This window comes from Tauraco erythrolophus, chromosome 7 (assembly GCF_009769465.1).
Source record: "Tauraco erythrolophus isolate bTauEry1 chromosome 7, bTauEry1.pri, whole genome shotgun sequence".
In the NCBI taxonomy this organism is placed as follows: domain Eukaryota; kingdom Metazoa; phylum Chordata; class Aves; order Musophagiformes; family Musophagidae; genus Tauraco; species Tauraco erythrolophus.
The window spans coordinates 56,987,848-57,005,451 of record NC_141471.1 but is presented as its reverse complement, the minus strand read 5'-3'; the positions used below and the strand labels follow the sequence as shown (position 1 = coordinate 57,005,451).

The 17,604-nt window shown below is 42.9% G+C and overlaps 1 protein-coding gene across 1 annotated transcript in view; it reads left to right on the top strand.

Annotated features, from left to right (window-relative positions):
* The window catches only part of HECW1 (HECT, C2 and WW domain containing E3 ubiquitin protein ligase 1), a 179,665-nt gene that overhangs the window by 46,520 nt on the left and 115,541 nt on the right, over positions 1–17,604 (top strand). Inside the window, 1 exon segment of the mRNA XM_086614549.1 lies at positions 1,246–1,340. Coding sequence (XP_086470675.1) covers positions 1,246–1,340 — 95 coding nt within the window.

Genomic DNA, 17,604 nt, shown 5'->3' with positions numbered 1-17,604 from the left:
TGTTAAAACTTTGGCATTCCTCTATTTTTTTCTTACGTAGGCACTGTAGTTACAGTGAGTGGTGTTGTGGCTCTGCAGGCAAAGGCTGGTGTTTTCCCTGGGCCTCAGTAGCAGCTGCAAAGCAATTTGTTAAGGAAAAATGTGATTGTGAGAAGCTCTTTCAAGTATTTTATGGAGCAGCTGAAAGTTTCTATGGCCTTATCCAGTTAAAACTGCAAGATATGAATGCTGCTTTTATTTAAACGTGCATTTTTCAGATCCCACAAACATACCTGTTACATACTTACAGTGCATACCTGCTGGGTTGTGGCTGTATGTAGGCACAGATCAACCCAGTTCACGTTCTAGTTTACTATGGAAGAAAACTCCTGCCTGCAGGATGTGCTCCAGCAGGTCACCAGGTCAAGGCAAGTGAGCGAGTGGGATTTGTGGCGCATACGAGCAATTAGTGTCTATTTGTAGTTACAGACCAACAGAGAAGCTGGCTGAAAGGATCTTTCCTTCTTGAAGCAGAGAAGAAGGTGGGTTGTAAGAGAATGATTGAACAAGAAGCTAATTTCACTTATTCTGTGCCTTGCCATATTTACTCAAACTGGTTTCTCTCTCTTAGTATATTTATCTGAATAGAATAGCATGTGTAAAAAACAGTGATGTAAATCCAAAATCATGCTCTTGCTTGTGTTTGTCACCTAATCCAAATCTTTGGAAGTCAGTGCAAATACACTAAGATGGGGTCTCATGATACTATGCTGTTTCTGAAAAAAGTTTTAATGTAGTAACTGTCAGAGCAGTTAATCTGTGTAGATCTACGTCCTTGCCCTGACCAAGGCCAGAACGATTTGGTTCAGTGAAACCTGTCAGGGAGCAATTGTGCTGTCTCGTTAGTCTAAGGAAGTTTCTCACTTTGCATATTAGTGTTTGGTATGTTTGAACAGGGAGGATTTCTCTGTCCCTACTTTTCTTCTTCCTAATGTAGCTAAAGGATGCCCATCAGGTACTCCAGGCTTTGTCTGTCATAACTGGTGCTCAGAAGAGGCTGGGGTTTTAACTTACAGGAACCAAACTTTAAATTTCACTCTGGCAAAGGGGAAGATGGGAGGCAGGAGGTATCCTGTCAAGCCAACCAACCTGGAATGAATCACTCACAATTTAACTGCTTGCCAGCCTTGTGCCTGTGAGCTGTAAGCAGTTGTGCAGCTTCTCCCTAGTAGTAGTTCTAATTTAATCTAATTCTCTTTTTTTTAGCTGAAACAAAGATCTGCTTCAAATACTACCATGGTGTGAGCGGGGCGCTAAGGGCCACAACTCCGAGTGTCACAGTGAAAAACAATGCAGCTCCCGTAAGTAATGCTGGCCTTTTATTTTTTTCCATGTCTGTTCCCTGCTGTCACTGTGCTATGCCTTGTTTTCCCTGCTGGCTTTGAACACTTCTATATGAAAATTGAACATAATATTTGCTCTTCGGTGCACTGTGGTACAGAGGAATGGGTAGTCTTTCAGTTACGATGTGGGTTTGTACGCCAAGAGAATGTAGATTCAGCTTTCAATCTGTCACAAATAACTTCTCTGATCTAGGGCAAGTCCTATGTCCTACCTGTATCTCCTTCTGTAAAGTTATCTGCTCTCCGCTGGGTGTTATGAGACTTGGGTGATACCTCTAGAAGACTTGTGATTCTTGAGCTGTCAATAGAATAAATGTCCAGAAAAGGAGTAATATTTTAAGGTGCTTTTTTCAAAATCAAGGCATCAGCGTTTTCATGGCAGTGTCTGAGTTCCAGATTACAGCTACACTGTGACATGCTCCCATCAGTGGTAAGAAGTGGGCATGCAGGCTCCAATCCATCAAGGTACTGAGGATCATTTTTGACTGACTGAGGCTTCATTGACAGCAATTTTGATATGCTGGAGCTTAGCAAGTTCTGTGGCTCAAATGGCTCTAAAAAGCTATACATCTTGCATGGTTTTGGAAAATTTGGTCACTCTGAGAGTGAAATATTTTTTTAGAAGCCTGCAGGGAGACTCACTGACCTCCAGAGCTTGTCTGGCCTTGCTGACAGTTTCATTGCCTGCCAGGCTCATCTTGGCAGAGGTCTGCATGAGCTGAGGAGTTTCAGTCCAACCAGAATTAGAGAAAGACTAACTCAGATGTTGCTTATTCTGGAAGAAGGATTCAGGAAAGAACTGTCTTACCTGTGGGTGTATGAAAGTTTCAGTGAACATCACTGAAACTTAAATTTTGAAAGTTTGGGAGTTTTGGTTTGTATTTTTTTCAACAGTCCCAAGTTGATACTTCTAAAAATGCTCAGAAGTCTCACGTGCTGTGGGTTGATTGTGTCTGGTTGTGCCAAGGCCAGGAAGAAATTATTTTTTGTCACCCTTAATGCCCATAGAGACTTTCAGTTGTTTTTCTTTGCCTCGTTTTGATGCACACAATAGCTGCAAACTGAATGCTGGGTAGGGGGCTGATATCATGTCTTTTAGGAATAAAAAGGATTTGTGTCTCAATAGGCCTTTCTCACATGCTCACGGTGAAACCATTCACCAGTTTCAGAGTCTGGAGAGTTTCCTTCAGCTGTCTTCAGAGGAACACTTTGATATGGTCTTGAAAATCTTCATTTTGTGAGATGCTGAAAAGTTCTTCTTAGCCTGTAGTGAGTGGTGTCTTGTTGACTCAGGACTTGCTGTTCATTTCCTGGTTATCATCGATCTGGGAGGTCAATCTGTGCCATTGATTTAGTCCCAGTCTTCTCTGAAAGGTAAGTCAGCCAACCAAAGCAATAAATACCAGTAGGCTGAGAGATTAGAATAATTTTTTTCTGTGATTCACATCCATGTCTTAGACCTGAGTTTGAACCAATCAAGCAAATTTTTCAGGTCTAGCATGAAAAGACTACTCTATCATTAGTAAGTATCAGCACATGTTTTAAGTTAATAGAAGAATGTATGAGGGCCTGTGCCTTTGTAATATGCAAATATGTGATCTCTTCAAGTTCTTCAGTTGAGGCCTTTATGCATAGAATCTATGGAGAAATAAAGTGCCCCAAGCAGCCGTTCACTTTCAGCTGAGCAGGACTCATGTTTATAAGAAAGTTCTCTTCGTGCAGTACTCATGGTCTTTGTAGAGATCAGATGTGAAAAAGAAAGACCTATTATGACCTTCAGCTGAGTATAGTGTGCATGTCTGTAAAATAAAATATGATAAAAAATGGTATCAGATAACACTTTTCAGTTTGAGGGCCAAACCAGTGTCCTTGGAAATAACGTTCTCTTCGCATCATCTGTTTTTTCGTGCCTTTCTGGGTTACAGAACAATCTGTGTGTTTTTGCTAGTTTCTTTTGCAGACCAGAGAGGCCAGCAGTGTTGTAGGTGCAGCATCAGTTTCTCTGTTCTCTTCATTGTTTGCTGCATGACATAAATATTTGGTGCATTGTAAAGCAAACACTAAGCAGTAAAGACAACAAAAGCGAAGGAATAGCAACAAAGGTTATGCAATATGAACCTAGATAGACCCCTTGTATGATTGCAGGAGGAAAAAAATAGTAAAGATTTGAAAACTCCTTTAGAATTTAGAGAAAAATAATATGCTGGTTCTTGCCTATGTGAAGCTTTCAACGAAGTGAGATCCTACAAACTCCAGTCCCAGATGAAGCCGTCAGATGGCTTTCTCCATCTGCTTTTCCGCAGTACATGTCCAACCTTTATTACTAAAGTAGCTGGATGTTTCAGAGCATCTTGCACCATTGGAAAGTGGTGTTACAGATGGAGAAAGGAAAAAGCCCTAGCTTTTTCTTGGGTTCTTGTGTTCCTCTGCACTGGCTGCTGCTGGGGCACAGATAATACCATGCAAAGTGCAGACATTATCCTTAGAACAGCAAACATGCACAGGTACTCACCTTTTGAATGTGATTTCACTAATTTCACTAATGATGAATTCCAGACTTGTTTTTTGTTGGTTTTTGGTTTTGTTGTTTTTTTTTTTAGTGGAATGAGAGAGGGAGAAAGAAATCCCAAAATAAACTGCTGTATCTATTTTAAAATGTATTTTTTCTAAATAATGGCTTGCAACAAGGATCAGAAAATTCTTGTCCGAAAGACGTGGCAGCAATTCTGGTTCATACTTTGCCGTGCTCATCCATCATCGGCCGGAGAGTAAATGCACGGCTTTCCTTACCCGTGTTGCTCGATCTCTCCCCATCCCTTTGCAGCAGCTCTGCCGTGAAGTGTATTGAGTGGACAGACCCCTCTCTTTTTTTCCTGTGTCTTGAATCATAATCTCAGCACGGCTGAGCAGGGAAGTGATAAATTGTTTTATTTTCTCCTCTTACTTTGTGTGATCATTTAAGGGCCGTAACAGTCTAGCGCCGTGCCTGTAGCTCAGCTGAGGTGCCCGAGATGACTTATCCCCAGTGAGACTTGACACACAGGGCCCTTTGTGATCAAATTGGATGCATCAAATTCCTCAGTTGATTTCATTGCTCCAGTGATTCAGAGTGCTGCCCCAGGGTCCCAGGCATGCCATTTCTCATGGTACCAGCAAAAGCCGTGGTCCTCGGACTGGTGTGGCCTGGGTGGAGAAAGAGGCTCTGCTCAGAGGGAACCTTCTTTAGACCCTGGGGCAGGTTCTTGCACATCCTTTCTGTGCAAAGAGGGAATCCTGTGGTCTGTGCTTGGAAATTTGCCCTCTTTTGCAGTCAGTAGGAGGTTTAACATTGGCTGTGGGACTTCAGGGTGTTAGAAATAATGGCTTTGCAGGGAGAAAATCTCCATATGGATCCTGCTGTGGGTATAGGGGCTGAAGTTTTTTGAAAAGCTGGTTGCCTTGAACTAAAGGGATTTTTGGCATTGTAATGACGGCATCACAAATTCACCCTGAAGCTTAGGCTGTCAGGAGAGGGACAGAGGGAACGAGGCTTTTTGTACTTGTCGCAAGCAAACCTTTCTGTTTGGCGCAGCTTGGGAAAAAGATCAGGAGCAGGTGTCCTTTGGGAAGCAGCATTTGGGGACAGGTGACCTTCTGGGGACAGTGTTTTGACTGCTAGCACAGACTCATCTGCAGCTGATGCCAGAGCCACCCAAGCAGATTCTGTCCGAGCCTCCGGCTGTGTGGCATCTCCCGTGGCGGGGGCAGCAGCTGGCGCATTGGCTGCTCAGTGCGTGTCCCATCCTGTCTGTCACCAAGACCTGCAAACACCCATAACCAGCAATGTCCTAACACCACAGTTTAAAAATCAACAATAACGAAAAAATCACAAACCCTTGCAGTCTGACTGCAGTTTGCTGCAACTGAAAGGGGGAAAGAAGCTGGAAGTAGTCATGCTGGGGGCTGTAAGCGGTTGCTGTTCTTGTTCACGCGCTGCTGAGACCTTCTTTAACTGGCAGTTAAAAGGAATCCTGCTTCCAAAAGGGGAAAAAAGTTGCTGTGTTAGTTGGATGTCTTTTTATAACGCTGATGGCGCTTTAGGCTGAGTAACATCTCGTGTTTCTTGTATTATGAATGTTCTGCTCCATTTGAGTTTTCTCTCCTCACGCTGTAACCCAGTTATTAGAGCTGCCCTGCCTGCTGATTAGGATGCCCTGCGATTCGTTTGTGGGTGAAAGTCCTGTCACATTTTATCACCTGTGAATTGTCAAGCTTGAATATCTGGAAATGAAGGGCTCTGCGCTTTGACCAATTTATACATGGCAGGAGCATAAATGTGAATTTGGGGCAGTGAATAGGCCTGGGGGTGATGGCAGTAAAACAGAGCACCTGCAATTCCGGAAAAAAGCAGCATCATGGCTTGCTTTTTTTTTTCTGGACTAGTGGCATCCTGAAAGCAGTGTTGCTTATGCACAGTAGTTTGTACTACTAAAGCATGAGCGTAACCAAGGTATAGATGAGCAAACAGTCTTCTCAGTAGGAAAGAACATTTTTACAACATCTGGAACATTCCTCTATTTGTTACTCTTCATTTATTCATAATGTTGTCACAACTAATTCATCTTTACATCAGATATTGTTGTAGAAAAACAATACAAGTTACAGTAATTAATTCTAGCAATAGAAAAGTGGTATCTTGCTAGTGTGAAAGTGATTTAACCTGGACATGGCTCTTTTGCAGTAAAATAAAGCAGACCTGAGAACAGCATACAGAATGAAAAAGAAAAGCCTTTTCCCCTAAGAGTTTATAGCCTCAAAAGATAAATTGGATGCATCACAATTAAAAGACAGTAAGTGGAGAATCGATGTTTTAGCCTCAGGACAAATGTCTTTGCTAAATTGGGAGCGTTCACTTGCCATGTATTAGATGCAAAGAACCATGGCTGATCTAACCTCTGGAGCTTTCATGCCACAGTTCCTGGCTCGTAGATCATGATGACACTCATCAAATACACTTAGTATCGTGGGGAAAGCTATATAAATTGGAGCTAATTATTGAAAGAGACCTTCTCTGCATCATGGTTGTGTGGAACTGCTGCCTCAGCTGGGTTTCCCACAGCAGGAATTACTGCTTGATAAGCTGCTGCCATTTGGCGGTGACTGATCATTCCTGAGGACTTCCTGCTATAAATATTTGCATTACGTGCTGTCACGTCAGAGCGTGGGCTGCCAAGGAGTATTTGATAATGAAGCATTCTGCTTCATTTCCATGTACGTGCTGCAAGCTGGGATTTTAGGAGAGTGTGCACATACAAGCAGCTGTATCTCTCGTTCTTTCCAAAGGCTGGATTTAAAAATGTGTGTTATTTTCACTTCATGTCTTATTCTGTGATAGGTGAGTTTTAAAACTGTCTGTGTTTCTGGGGCATCACTACGTAATAAATCTAACAGTCTGATTTTGAGAGTGTAGGAATAATTATACTTCTAGAAAAGAGAATAAAGAGGGAGCAGAAGCTTCTAGTGGCTTCTGCACTGTTCAGCAATTGAGGTTAAAAAAAGTTTATGGAAAACACAACATCAGACTGCTGCAATTAATCACAGTGAAGAATGCAAGCCAGGTACATCTTGAACAAGTGTAAGTGGTGTACCTTGAAAGGCTCAGCATTTCCAGGGAGGGAAGCAGCACTTCTCTGGAAGCTATGGGTGCACTTAGGCGACGGGTTGTCAGAGTGAGCAAGAGCATCCCCTTTCCTTGTCTTGAGATGAGAAGTAGCCAGAGCTCCTCCAACTTGCAGCTGCCTTTGAATGCAAGGTAAGGAGTAGCATTGTTAGTACCACCTATCTTCTACCCATCCCTGTGTACATCTCCTTGTACTACCTGCAAAGGAGATGGAGTCATTCAGGAATGAAAAAGTCAAGGCAAAACGAGCAGGGAAATGACTGGAAATACTCAGCTGGAAGGAAGAGTAGGTGCCAGCAGTCCAATACAAAGTGCTCTCTGCCAGGTACAGTCCCTTTCCAATGTAAAAGGGCATCTAACACAAAATATATATGCTAAGAAATAATTGCTGAAAGAGAATGGTTTCCACTGACTAACCATTCAAGGTGAATAATTCTGAAAAAAAGTAGCTGATCCATAAACTGTGGGAGGAAGGTGATCTGTGTAGGCTTCTTACCTGTTGGAAATATCTGCCCATTTTTGTTTTTTTTCCTCATGTCGTATTTCTTTTACAATAGCAGCAACGCTGTTCGCATCTCACCTGCCTTGTGCTCAGACATTGCTGCTGGTGTAGGCTAGCATCAGGAAGCGGTGTAACATGAGAACACAAGTCTTTGGATTTAAAGAAACTATTACATCGACTGGAGAGTTGCTTCAGCATTTTAACAGGAAGTTCTGTACATCGTTGGTTTTCTGTAAGCAGGCAAGGAGCAATTCGGTCACTTGTGTACAAAAGAACATTATGGTGTCTGGAGTTAAGGTGTAATGGCTCACAGTAAGCTTATCAGAGGTAGAAGAAAGAAGCATAGTAGCACCTCTTAGTAGGGAATTGGCAAAGATTTTACTATGTGCATAGGAAACATTAACACTTTAATGTTACGAAGTCCTGTGTGCACTCACTGTACACTTGTTTTGAAATGTTCTACAGAGATGAAGTTAAAAAAGAGAGCAAAGAAAGGATTAGGAGTGATACAGAAAGGTTTTCGTTAATGCTCTATTGTTTTCAACACTTTGTTTTATTCCCTAAAACCTTAACCTAAGAGAGCTCCAGGGCAGTATGTGCTGAATGGATATGCAAACCATTACACAAGCTACAACTAGCGTGCATTTGGAGGCCAGGGTGGGTTTCCTGGCAGAATTTGACCTCCCTACAAAATACAAGGGAATGATTTTTAGTGTGAGAACAACCCTCAACACATTTGTTACAGCTGAAAAAAAAGTAATTAATTGATTTTTTTCACTTCCGTTTTGCTTCATTATAAAACCATGGTAGTGTTTTACAGCCTAATTTGGTGATACTCAGGTGTGTTCAAGCATACTTACTCACATGAGCAGCCTCCTAATAGTTGCACGGTTGAGCCCTTAGTTCAGTGTAATTACATTTTTGGTTATGCTTTTCTATATCTTAATTAGCACTGATTCAGAGAACTTGAAGGTTAATGACATGTCCAAATTATTTCTTATTGCCACCTCAGTAACACGGGCACTTTTTCGGTATCCAGATACATAAAGACTATTGTATTTACACTGCAATTACCCTGTCATGTCGCGAGCACTCCGTTTATACGAATTAGGAGAGTCGGAAAGCGTTACCAGGGTGTAATTGGTCTCTGACTGCAGCATAACTATAGTCACTATGTTATAAATAATAACCTTTTCCTTCCTTTTATTTCCTCTACTCACATTTTAAATTGGGATGGTTGGCAAGAGATTTTCTCTAAATATTAAGAAAACTCATTTGCACTGAATGCAGTCCAATAATGCTGGGTTTTACAGTCCTGATTCAGTAAAGGTGCAAAGCACGTGCAGAAACCCCGCTGACTTTACGGGAAACGTTTAACGATTTTCCTCCAAATTGGCAGAATCTTTCAAAACGGAACAGAACTAGCAAGTAGAGTCACTTCAAGCAGCATTTTCATTATGACAGATTTCAGATATGTCAATAGCTAGTGACGAATGGTCCAGTTCTGTGCGCTTGGTGGCTTTTTTCCCTATCTTGATATTGATGTTTTCAGCTCACTGTGATTCAAACTCCTATCACCACTCATTCGTACATTTACACATCTTACAAGAGGTAAGTGCTCAGATTTTATTATCTAACAAGCACAAATTGAGCAGGGTAGTACAAACAATTTTCTTTGTGAACATCATCATTGATTTTCTGAGCAGCAGCCTGTAATTCTCAATGTACAGGTATGTTCTATCTTATTGTTCCAACCCGGGAGGAATGTCTCTGCTTTCCAGCACACAGCTATTTGCATATTTAAATGTTACTTAATTTTGCAGTCTTCGTAGTTTACAGATCCATCTGTATGAAAGATGGAGATGTAATGTATTGATCATCATAATAAAAGTTTAAATACAAGCACCTACTATTAAAGTTGGTGCCAAAAATCGAAACAGATTGGGAAAGACTTTAAATTCAAGAAACTCTCATTTTTAAAAAGAGAAAGGAAGACTCGGGGAACTACAGGCCAGTCAGTCTCAGCTCTGTGCCTGGTAAGATCATGGAGCAGATCCTCCTGGAAACTATGGTAAGGCACATGGAAAAAAAGGAGTGATTGGTGACAGCCAACATGGCTTCACTAAGGGCAAATCATGCCTGACAAATTTGGTGGCCTTATACATGACATTCCAGAATTGGTGGATAAGGGAAGAGCTACTGACGTTATCTACCTGGACTTGTCCAAAGCATTTGGTACTGTCCCACATGACATCCTTGTCTCTAAATTGGAGAGACATGGATTTGACAGATGGACCACTCAGAGGGTAAAGAATTGGCTGGATGGTTGCACTCAGAGTTGTGGTCAACAGCTTGATGTCCAGGTCGAGACCAGTGATGAGTGGCATTCTTCAGGGGTTGGTGTTGGGGCCAGTGCTGTTTAACATCTTTATTGTCAACATGGACAGTAGGATTGAGTGCACCCTCAGCAGGTTTGCCAATGACACCAGGCTGTGTGGTGTGGTTGACATGCTGGAGGGAAGGGATGCCATCCAGAGGGACCTTGACAGGCTGGAGAGGTGGGCCTGTGTGAACCTCATGAAGATCAACAAGGCCAAGTGCAAGGTCCTGCACATGGGTTGGGGCAATAGCAAGCACAAGTACAGGCTGGGCAGAGAATGGATCAAGAGCAGCCTTGAGGAGAAGGACTTGCGGGTGCAGATTGATGAGAAGCTCAACATGAGCCAGCAATGTGCGCATGCAGCCCAGAAGCCAACCCTATCCTGGGCTGCATCCGAAGAAGTGTGGCCAGCAGGTCAAGGGAGGTGATTCTGCCCTCTGCTCTTGTTAGATCCCACCTAAAGTACGGTGTTCAGCTCTGGGATCCCCAATATAAGAAGGACATGGAGCTGTTGGAGCAGGTCACGAAGGTGATCCAAGGTCTGGAGCACCGCTCCTATGAGGACAGGCTGAGAGAATTAGGGTTGATCAGTCTGGAGAAGAGAAGGCTCTGGGGAGACCTCCTAGCAGCCTTCCAGTACCTAAAGGGGGCCTTCAAGAAAGCTGGAGAATGACTTTTTACAAGGGCGTGTAGTGATAGGACAAAACAGTAATGGCTTTAAACTGAAAGAGGGGAGATTTAGATTAGAGTTAAGGAAGAAATTTTTTACAATGAGGGTGGTGAGGCAGTGGCACAGGTTGCCCAGAGAAGTTGTGGATGTCCCATCCCTGGAAGTGTTCAAGGCCAGGCTGGGTGAGGCTTTGAGCAACCTGAGGTAGTGGAAGGTGTTCCTGCCCATGGCAGGGGGGTTGGAACTAGATGATCTTTGAGGTCCCTTCCACCCCTAACCATTCTATGATTCTGTGAAATTGGCCCAAAATACTCTTCAGTGCTTTTTCTGCACTAAATCACCTGCATATTTCACATGTATCTTCGATGACTGCGCATCTAGGAGAGAAGGGAAAAGAGCCGCCTGTGTGGTTTGAAAGTGACGCAGGGCAGTGGGTCAGCACAGCGCTTCTCTAGAATGCAGTACTTGTCACCAAGGAGGACATTTCAGCACGCTGGCCATGCTGCTGTGTCAAGCAGCGACTCTGCACATATTGCTGATGCATTGAAAGCCAGTGCCCTTTTGCATCCTGTGGTGAATCCAGGTAATAATCTAGAGCATGAAAAAACTAGTCCTATATATCAAATGTGTCCCTGGCAGAGTACCAGCCACCTGAAGCAGAGAAAGGCTGTGTGCCCATACAGGCAGGGTGGCTAGGGTGCGTGTCCCGTTCCATGCACTGGAGAGCGGAACGTGAGTGATCTGAAGTGGAAGTTGCGGAGGTCCTGACGTTGTCATCTTTAGTCCTCTTCCACCAGCACAGGCATGCTTCAGCACCTGGTAGCTTCACACGTAATGCACTGCTGTAGGCATAGCTGCAATAGATTTAAACAGGGAAGAGATGACATAAGAAAAAACTGGCATGTTAAATTATGAAGCAAAATAATTCTTTAAGTGTTCATCCATCAGATGTTTTGCTACTCTGCTAGCCTGAACGTGCAGTTATGTAGTCAGAAAAGCAGAGTAGGGACAGAACAAAAAGCAGGGTCAAGGCCACCGTTTGCAGATGTCCCATTAAAATGTCAACTTCTTAGCCTCTCATGGACTCTAATTAAGCAGCGCTAATTGTAGAGCTGCTGAGCCATCCCTAGGTATCACTGGCCACAGCCTAATCTTCACTTTACAGATCAGTTGCACCAATTTTGGGCTTCTCCCTGTTGCCCTAGTTTCTTTGCACACGTTGTTTCAAAGAAAGCACTTGGGTCAAATTCAACCTTACCAGGTATCTGATCCTGTATGAACTTCTAAATGTAGGTTTAGCGTGGTTTAATTATCAGACTCGTAGCGCAGCACAGAGCTGAAGTGCAGAAATAAAAAGCGTGACAGATGGGAACTGGAGCGATTTTATTTCAGCAACACCAAGAAGATCATTACACAAGCCATTTATTTGTTAATAGGTTCAATACGTGTCTGGTATTTCCCAACCACTTACTTTCTGAATGTCTCTTGTTACGGTCACATAATAGCCATACTAATAGTCTGCACATCATATCACTCCCTTCTGTAGTTTAGTAAATTATGGAAAGATCAGTGACTGTTCAGCCTGCTGCACTAGTATAATTGTCTGTGCTTTGGCCTTTGACATTCTTACATACTTCCTCCTGCATCTGGTCAGATCCATGAAAAACAGTGCACTTCCTGAAACTATACGGTGAGTCCGAGGGCAGATATTTTAGTTTTGTTGAAGGAGGAGGAGAGGAAGGAAGGATTTAGACCTGTGGAGTGCACTTCAGAGGTGAAGGTGATAGACTTCTGCATGAAGCACCTCCTGCTTCCTCCCTTCTAGGAGTCACCTGCTGCGATAGGGCATGAATCTGATTGTAGATGAACCCCTGGTAAGTTACTAGAGGTAGTTTAGGCTACATGGCACGCCTTTCCAGCATGTATCAGTTCAGAAGCTGCAAAAAGATTTGCTTTGATGTTGCTTTACAAAATGGATTTTGCTTTACAAAACTGATTATTTCTGCCCTTTCCCCTTGCATTTATCAGTTTGATTTGTTATTGCCAATTTTGTACACATTGACCTAAGTCTCACTGGGTGCTCTAGAGGCCTGATAATGGAGTGAAAAAGAGAAAGTTGTGTTCTAGCCTTTTTTTGCGTGGGTTTGACTATTATTTAGTGAAAGCACTGTTTATACTTGGCAGAATCTTGATTTTAAAAAATACACATTTCAATCAGGAGAAAAAAAAGGAACAGGAATGCTGCTAGGATGAATCCTCTCCGGTATCTGGGTAGTCCAACACTCAGAACTGTGGAAGCTACCAAGAATCTTGCAGTGCATGGGCATGAAATCCTCTAGGTCAAACTGTGCATGTCTGCAGTATTGCCTGAGGAGGCATAAAGAGGAAAGGGACAAGGTTTGGTTTTTTGTCCTCTATTATGTTTCCAGGACTGCTTATCCACATTATGCCTTTACTGTTTCACCAGTAACTTTTTCACCATCTGCCCTTTCTCTGTGTTCACTGGATAGGCATCAAGGGCTGACTGTTGGAAAAACTTGTGTCCCTGTTGCAAGTGAGGTGCTTGATGACTGTAAGTCGTTGCAGCAGGGAAATAGTTTTGGGCTTATCAATTGTATGCTTTCTGTGTCCACACAGTAACGAATTTTTCCCTTTCATTAGGCCTTGCAAGAAAAAAAATCCTTGCTCTCCTCAATTCTGAATTTACTATTGTTCAGTTTTGTTGTCTTCTCCTGTGTTCCAGGATTAGCGAAGATGGAGATAAGAAGCTCTTGATCTCCCATCTGTGTACGGGTTAGCATTGTTTGTAGCTTCACCATGTTTCCTTTACTCAAGTTCTTCTAAGGTGCTTTAAAAGCACGTGTATCTGGTGATGCGTGATTCTGATCTGCATCTTCTCTCGCAGAATGTTTAATACAAGATGAGATTATTCTTGAAGGCATAAGCAAGCATTTTCAGGATCTCTGATGGTACCTCCTGTACTCATGAGTTGAAGTTCTTTGTGCATCTATATAACAATACAGGAAGAGAGAGGAGATTTTGAGTGTGGATGACAACCACATGGTTTTGTATAGAATTGCAACTGAGGTAGACTTCTGAAGCAGGAATGGTGTTAATTAGCAAAGAAAAATGAATCCGTTGGGACGAGATGTACCAACTGCTGTAGCTGTTGGGCTCCATGACCTGGGAAGTAATTTCCAGTCCAGTGTTTCTGGTAGGTCATCGTGTTTTTGTCAAGATGAGAAGCCTGTGTTCTGGTGGTCATTAAAATCATACTGTCACTTTTTCAAGACTAGCTGAGTTAATGCATGAATTCTAGTTGTTGAGATTCTAATTTGGGTAATTGTGATCCATCTTTAGTACCTGCAATTTCAAATTAGTTTAGCTTTTTTTCACATTTTGTCTGATTTTGTTATATAGCGTTGCTGTTGGACATATTTGTTTCATCTCAGATGTGGGTGGCAATGTGTTACCGCTCAGGTATATGCTAAGAATTAATGTTTTCTGAAAGGGTTAGAAATTCCAAATGAAAGTTGTTGTCATGCTCTTTAATCTGCTATTAATTCCTATTAGCTGATGAGGCAAAGCAGAGGACTTACGACTTATTATGGTATTAACCATGCTGAAGAGCACAGTGACCAGGTTTCTGCCTGATCTCTCCATCCAGGAAAATTAGCATACTGAGCCATGGTCATTAGATTAGAATAAAGGAGAAATTACTCACGTTGAGGAAGGAATGCAAATATTAGCTGACAGACAACTGTTTGTGTGGGTAAGCCTTCCAAAGAAGTTGAATAAATTTTAAAAGGTGTACAGGGAAAAACATTAACTCACTACTTATTCAAAGCAGTGAATAAAATCCCAAATGACTTTTTAAGAGGTTACAATGAACAAAATAAGCAGATGGAGCTGGAGCATTGAAGGAACTTGCTTTATAAAACACTTGCAATACCTCTGTGATGTTATGAAAATAAGATATCAGGAAAACTTCATAAATACAGTGGAATTACCAGTTTATGGATTTATCTTTCAAGTATCTGTGTTTGTAAGAAATGAGTGATTTCTAAAACAGTGTTAGAATGTGAGAGGCTCAACTTCTTGAGGATGGTGATTTTTGCAATGGTATCTGCTGCTGGGTCTCAGACATGCTGCCAAATGAAAAGGGAAAAGGAAGCTTAATCTGCAGGGAGAGATGCTTTAAAAGGTGTGAGTATGTTTTTTTAAGTCTATTAGTGTAGATCATGGTAATCTGAAAGCCAGATCCACTGAAATAATAGAGATCATCTTGCCTATTCGATGGGTCTCTTCTCTCAAAGCTTAGGTGAACTATTGCACAAATATAGGCTAGATACAACTCGTGTGTCATTTATGTTCTGTTTCTTTGCCTGGCCATTTTAAATTACTTATTTTTCTATAAGGCATGATGCTTTGGACAGCTGTTTTGGAGTATAATGCAAGCAACTTATAAAAGTTGAGTAAAATTTGTGGGTGTTTTTTTCAGAAAAGAGGATGGGGCTTGTCTGGGGGCTCTTGATGCACTGACTGAGCTGCCCTGTGCTCTTTGTTGCAGTTGGAGCTGTAGCCTGCAGATTTACAGATACGAGGGAAAAGTTTAGGACAGGCAGATGAGAAATGAACTGAATATATCAGGGGTGAATTTGCTGTGCAAATGTAAAGTATAATTTTACAAAGCTTTGCATATTAGAAAACACTGAGAAATTACTGGGTAGATAACCTGCACAGGGGCTTTTCCTAAAGCAAGGTAATGCCAGGGGAGTGAAGAGACTCCCCAGGAGCCAGCAGCCCTTATAGGAGACACTGACATTGCTTGGGCATTGCCAGAGCAACCTGGGGAACTACAGGCCAGTCAGTCTCACCTCTGTGCCAGCAAGATGATGGAGCAGATCCTCCTGGAAGCTATGCTAAGGCACATGAGAAAAAAGGAGGTGATTGGTGACAGCCAGCATGGCTTCACTAAGGGCAAATCATGCCTGACAAATTTGGTGGCCTTCTATGATGGGGTTACAGTGTTGGTGGGTAAGGGAAGAACAACTGACGTCATCTACCCGGACTTGTCCAAAGCATTTGACACTGTCCCTCACAACATCCTTGTCTCTAAACTGGAGAGATGTGGATTTGACGGATGGACCACTCACTGTATAAGGAATTGGCTGGATGGTCACACTCAAAGAGTTGCAGTCAATGGCTCAATGTCCAAGTGGAGGCCAGTGATGAGTGGTGTTCCTCAGGGGTCAGTACTGGGGCCAGTGCTCTTTAACATCGCTGGTGATATGGACAGTGGGATCGAGTGCACTCTGAGCAAGTTTGCTGGTGACACCAAGCTGTGTGATGTGGTCAACATGCTGGAGGGAAGGGATGCCATCCAGAGGGACCTTGACAGGCTGGAGAGGTGGGCCTGTGAGAACCTCGTGAAGTTCAACAAGGCCAAGTGCAAGGTCCTGCACGTGGACTGGGGCAATCGCAAGCACATGTACAGGCTGGGCAGAGAATGGATCAAGAGCAGCCAGAGGAAAAGGACTTGGGATGTTGGTGGGTGGGAATTTCAACATGAGCCAGCAATGTGCACTTGCAGCCCAGAAAGCCAACCGTATCCTGGGCTGCATCCAAAGAAGTGTGGCCAGGCAGGTTGAGGAAGGTGATTCTGCCCCTCTGCTCTTGTGAGACCTCACCTGAGTGCTGCATCCAGCTGTGGATCCCCAGCACAAGAAGGACATGGAGCTGTTGGAGTGGATCCAGAGGAGGGCCATGAAAATGGCCAGAGGGCTGGAGCACCTCTCCTATGAAGACAGCCTGAGAGTTGGGCTTGTTCAGCCTGGAGAAGAGAAGGCTCCAGGGAGATCTTATAGCAGCCTTCCAGTACCTAAAGGGGCCTACAGGAAAGCTGGAGAGGGAGTTTTTACAAAGGCATGTAGTAATAGGACAATGGGCAATGGCTTTAAACTGAAAGAGGGGAGATTTTGCTTAGAATTAAAGAAGAAATTCTTCACTCTGAGGTTGATGAGGCACTGGAACAGGTTGCCCAGAGGAGTTGTGAGTGCTCCATCCCTGGAGGGTGTTCAAAGCCAGATTGGATGAGGCTTTGAGCAACCTGATGTAGGGGAAGGTGCCCCTGCCTGTGGCAGCGAGTTTGGAACTAGATGATCTTAAAGGTCCCTTTGGTCCCCAAACCATTCTATGATTTTACGTACAGATTGTAAAATGTCTGCACCACGCACAAATGACAAGTTTTACTGGAATCACATATTCCTAAGCTAAAGGATGCTGCATACCCTGTGGCCAACTGGAAAGCTGACACAGTGGGAGGAAAGATGGGAAATAGATACAAGTCCTCTTCTTGTGTCTGCACATCTGTATCACTTATATCTGAATACAAGCCAAGGTATGAACTTTAGCTGAAGTGGGCCATTGCCCAGTCTCTCAGCATCTTTCAGCAAATTTCAACAACTAGCATTCCCTAACGTGGCTGTTTCAAGTGCTGGGAGGATTTCTTTACCTAAGAGCAGCAGCCAGACACACAGAGGGAAGGAAAGAGGCCATAAAACTTGCCAAAGCCAGACCTGGAGCCTGCACTGAACTTCTTTGTGCACAATCCTGCAATGAAGTTTTGTGCCTGCTGGAGCTGATAGATGCCATTGACTTCAGTCCTGATTGGATTTTCAGTAACCGAGGATTTTCCAGCAGCCAGTGTAAAGGAGAAAAATAACTTACTTTTCTTGAAATATCTTCTTTTAGTTTCTTTGTCTGCTTTCCTTAGTCCTAAGAAGAAGGGAGGTTGGCAGGAAGATTTAGGGAGAGGAGAACATTATTGTAATTTCATAATGCATGAACTTTTATAAAAGTAACCAGTACTTAAAAACAGTCCTGAAATAACCCATACCTTCAGATAACCTATATTTTTCTGCTAATGATTCAGCTTTTAGGTTTATGCTTTATCTGAATCATGGAGTATATCTTGAATTGCCTGTATTTCTCAGAAAACCCAGGTGATCC